At 59.0% G+C, this 4,506-nt stretch overlaps 1 protein-coding gene across 1 annotated transcript in view; it reads left to right on the top strand.

Moving 5' to 3' along the window:
* The window catches only part of ZNF512B (zinc finger protein 512B), a 25,673-nt gene that overhangs the window by 14,197 nt on the left and 6,970 nt on the right, over window positions 1-4,506 (top strand). The window contains exons 11-13 of the mRNA XM_009324964.1: window positions 6-62; window positions 771-941; window positions 1,695-1,886. Of these exons, the coding sequence (XP_009323239.1) occupies window positions 6-62; window positions 771-941; window positions 1,695-1,886 (420 nt within the window). The remainder of the gene's footprint in view (window positions 1-5; window positions 63-770; window positions 942-1,694; window positions 1,887-4,506) is intronic.

A 4,506-nucleotide genomic window follows, 5' to 3' on the forward strand; every position in this document is an offset into this window, starting at 1 on the left:
AATAGCGGGAAAGGGTGAGGAAAGTGCTAAAGCAGATGGGAAAACTGAAATGCCCCAATGAGGTACGAGAACGATTCCTGTTTCTCGTTCTGTGAAAAGCTGGAAGGAGTGAGTTCCGACGCAGAGGGGGACGTGCACTCTCCAGGCATCCCTTGGCACGCGCTCGACTTTTCCGCCTTAGCTCAGCCATCCCGGTCGCCGTCTCGCTGGCTCCGTGCGCTCCGGCGATGGGCCGTCCGGGCAGGAGGGTGGGCGTAGGGCAGGTTGAGGAGCGCTGAAGGGCAGGTTCTGCCTCCTGAACTCAGGAGGAGGCACAGCCGGCGCTGTCCTGGGCACAGCGTAAAACTAAACCGAACCGCACCAAAAAATGGTCGCGAGCCGGTTGCAGACAAGTCACGAACAGGTAACGGGGGCGTGTGGCAGAGGTTTGTCCCCGTGGATGCAGTGCCTCCCCAGCGCCTTCCCCTCCCGCTGCCCACCGTGCGTCTGTCCGGAGAGCCCTGTCGGTGTGTCGGGGCAGGGGGCGCCGGGGACAGGGACTGCTCCCTGTGTCCCTCCGTGGCACTGTCGTGCCTGTGGGTGACTCTTTGGGGGAGAGGGGCCGGCCAGCGATCCCCCATCGCTCGGAGGGGACGGGTTGGCGGAGCTGCTCTGCGGAGGGGGCTCCTCGGGACATGTTCCTCCCTGGAGCAGCGGCACCCCGACCGTTTCGACATGGGCACGTGAAGCCCCAGCCCTCCTTAACCTTCCCCTTCTCCCCGTCTCCATAGGGCTGCATGGCCAACTTCTCTAGCCTGATGGGTTACCAGTACCACCAGAAGCGCTGTGGGAAGCAGCTTGCCGAGGCCGACAAGCCTGTCTTCAGCTGTCCACACTGCGGCAAGAAGTACAAATCCAAGGCCGGCCACGACTACCATGTGCGGTCAGAACACACGGCCTCGGTGAGCCCCCCGGACGCCTCCGCAGCCCGAGGAGCGGGGCCATCCCCCCCTGGGGGTGACTGCAGAGCTGCAGAGCCTGTGGGCAGGACAGAGCCGGGCAGGGCCGGGCCGGGCAAGGCAGGTGCAGACGTCGGACCGATGTTGTTTTCTCCCTCACATCACCACGCGCGTGTATTGCACCATGCGGTGTCGGTGGGGAACGGGCTACAGCCCCCTCCGCCCCTCCGAAAAAACAGGATGCTGCGTTTGCGGGAGCGGAGCGGTCAGGAGCGTTCCCCTTCCCTGGTGCCCGCGGGGCTGTGCTCCAGCGCACCCTGCATCCGTGCTCTGCAGGGAAAAAAAACAGAGCTCGGGCCGCTCCCTCGGCAGCAAGCAAGCACCGGCTGCTTGCCAGCGCTGGGGGAGCAGGATCCGTCCCTGGGGAGCATCCTTTTCTGTTCTGTTGATCCCTACTGACAGTGCATCCGACGCTAATAACTCCCTAACTCTAATAAATGGAGACGTTTATACACGTGGGAGTGCGAAAGGACGCGATCAGTCTAACGCATGGCTGTCTGCTGGGCTGAGGGAGGGGGGGGTGCTCCCCTTGTTCCCGTGCTCGGGTGCAGAGGCACGCTGGTGTCTCTGCAGCCCCCGCCCGCACAAAGCAGGTCTGCAAATGCACAGCCCGAACCCCAGCATCCCCGTCCCGGAGCCGGAGAGCTCGCCTCTTCTCCCTTTGTCATGCCCTTCCTCACTCTGTCTCTGTTGCAGCCTCCGGAGGAGCCAGAGGTGAAGCCGGAGCCTGGCCCCATAGAAGATTTCGAAAGGACCCCGAGCGGCCGCATCCGTCGGACGTCAGCCCAAGTAGCCGTCTTCCACCTTCAGGAGATAGCGGAGGATGAGCTCGCCAAGGATTGGACCAAGCGGAGGATGAAGGACGACCTGGTGCCTGAAACGAAGCGGGTGAGAAGCCTTTATTTCTCCTTTTGTTTTTTTTTTTGCACTAGCCGTACGCGGAGATCCTGGGATGCTAGCGTGGCCCCAGCTGGCTGAGGGCGCACGTGCCTCATTTTCTGTGCCTTAAATGAATTAGCTGTGATGGCAAATTTATTGCTAAAGAGCCCACCCAGCACAGGCTGAGCCCCAGTGGTCTGGAGGCTCCGTACAAGCCTGGCAGCAGGCAGCCTTGCCCTTTCCACTGCCAGGACCCAAATCTAATGGGAGCAAAAGGTGTGGCGCTTTGCGGGCAGTGGAGAGGTCAGGGTCCAGCCCAGAGGATGTTGTGGAGGTAGGTCAGTTCTGGTCCGTGCTCAGCAGTGAAGTAGGGGCTGGCAGCCAAGAGGAGCACGTGAAGAGAGCAGAGGTTGGGTCTGAAACGATCTCCCTTGCGCTGTCAGAGAGCAAAGATGCCCCAGCTGGAATTTCCTCCCTTCCATGTCTCTTCCTTAATTTCTGGGAGATGCTTCCCCGGAGGTAAAGGGCCTGCAGCATCGCCGGAGCAGTGCTCCTGCGAGCGGAGGAAGCCGGAGCGTGGAGGCAGGGCTGAGCCCTGCAGTCTCCAGCAGCGATGCACGCGTGGCCTGGTGCTGCGGGATCTGCACGGCGAAAGTCGGTGCCCTGAGCAGTTTGTGAAATGCTTCGTGGAGGCATTGGAGTAACACGTTAAATCAAACGTCCCTCCTGGCTGTGGGAGGATGTGATTCCTGGGAATGTCCCAAAGCTGAAATTCCCTCCAGGAATGCTCCTTCTGGACCATAAAAGGAATGAAGCAGCAGCAAATCATAAACCTTTTCAGTGTAAAAGGAAAAAAAGAGAGGGAGTCAGAGTTGTTTAATCCTGTGGTCGATACTTTTTGGCCAGCGCCGGGACTCGACGCAGAGCCATCCTGCAAGTCTCTGCACAAGCTGCAGCCTGTTTCCTGAGCAAGTAACTCTGCAGTTAGGTGCTAGGTCTTTTTCTTGCTCTGAACAGTTGGGCATCTCTTGCCCAGTGCGCCGAAATTCACCCTGGGCAGGATATTGGGCACGTTGCAAAGGTGGGAGTGAGGAGCAGAGGGCAGCAGGTTAAAGCTTTGCTGCGGCAGGAGAGCGTGGCGGTGCCTCTGCCGTGAGCGCGCAGACTGCAGGACAGCCCGAGCCCAAAGGACCTGCCTCAAACCAGGAAAACAGCCCAAGTCCCAGAGCCAGCCCGGAGAAGCGGCGCGGCTCGCCCCAGGAAAATGGGTGGCACAACGGCAGAGCTTCGGCCGAAATGCTTTCCCGCTGCCGCAGCCTGTCCCGTGCTGTCCTGGCACGTGTGTGTTCTCGGCAGAAGTGCCACCGTCGTCCCGCAGAGACCTGGAGGAGCTCAGCCTGACTCGGCTCCCAGTCTGCGCGCGGTGGGCAGGTGAAAAACCAGCACACAGACGAACCAGCATCTTTTTTACCGGCCTTGGCATCCCGGTGGCTGGCGCAGAAGGGGATCCGGCCGCGGTGCTGCCGGCCGCCTTGGAGCAGAGCTGGGGTTTTTAGGGCCAGAACTGGTTGCAAACTTTTTATTTCTCCAATGCTTGGTGTTTTCATTGTTGGTTTCCAGATGACTTCAGCTGCAATGCATTTATAACATAAAAAAATCAAGCCCGAAGTAGCTGTTTCATTTCAAATACTGTGGGAGGAGAGGTGTGGTGCTCTCTTCTCCCCCCTCCAGCCTCAGCACTTGCGTTCCTCTCTTTCCTCCTTGAATTGCTCCCCTTACTCAGCGTTCTGGGTATTTTCTGTTTGAATTGAGGGAGCAGCCAGGAGTCCCAGGCCTGGACAAAGGGCCCATGTGCAAGCTGACATACAAAGGCATCATAAAGGTCTCAGCCACTGGCATAATTGCTCCGTGAAATGCTGTTTGTGGCGGTGGTGGTTTTTATGAGACATTTCTTGTGTTCAGAGTCTAATTGTTTAAGTTTAATTGAGCTCCATCTCAGCGCTAAAAAACAAAGAGAATTGCTGTGAGGTTGGCGGAAGCAGGTTTGCATTGAAGATGAGCGAGGGGAGGAGTTGGACCAGCTCCGAGGTGGCAAAACAAGGCTCTTGGGCTGGAGGATCGGGACCTCGAGCCCTGGGCGGGCTGCTCTCCCCGGCTGTGCCGGCCGTGTGTCGCACAGACGGCTTTCAGAGGAGGTCAGTGCAGTGGGCGAATACGTATGTAGCTGTGAGTGTGCCTGCGGGCGCGTCTTGCAGTGACTGTCACGTTCCCTTGACAACACTCGAAAATATAATCTGTTCAGTCTGTGACATTTTTTTCTCGACGAGCAGTGCTGGAAGGAGGTGGGAGGCAGGTTCTGCCCGGGGAGGCTGGTGGGACCTTGCTGACTTCAGCACACTCTGTGTTGCTCTGCTGAGCAGCGTCTTGCGTCGCTCAGGACTGGTCTACGTTTACAAGTTGCTCCAGTTCAGGGTGTGGGGGGAAAAAAACCCTCCCAACTGCGAGCGGCTCAAACGCGCCAGCACGCACCCAGTTTGACCCTGTTACAGCCCCAAAAATAGTCCTTCCCTCAGAACTGGCTGCAGCCATGCTGGCTGGACAGCCCTGTGGCGGGCCCAGCCCCAGGCAG

This window comes from Pygoscelis adeliae, unplaced genomic scaffold, assembly GCF_000699105.1.
Source record: "Pygoscelis adeliae isolate BGI_AS28 unplaced genomic scaffold, ASM69910v1 Scaffold786, whole genome shotgun sequence".
NCBI lineage: Eukaryota > Metazoa > Chordata > Aves > Sphenisciformes > Spheniscidae > Pygoscelis > Pygoscelis adeliae.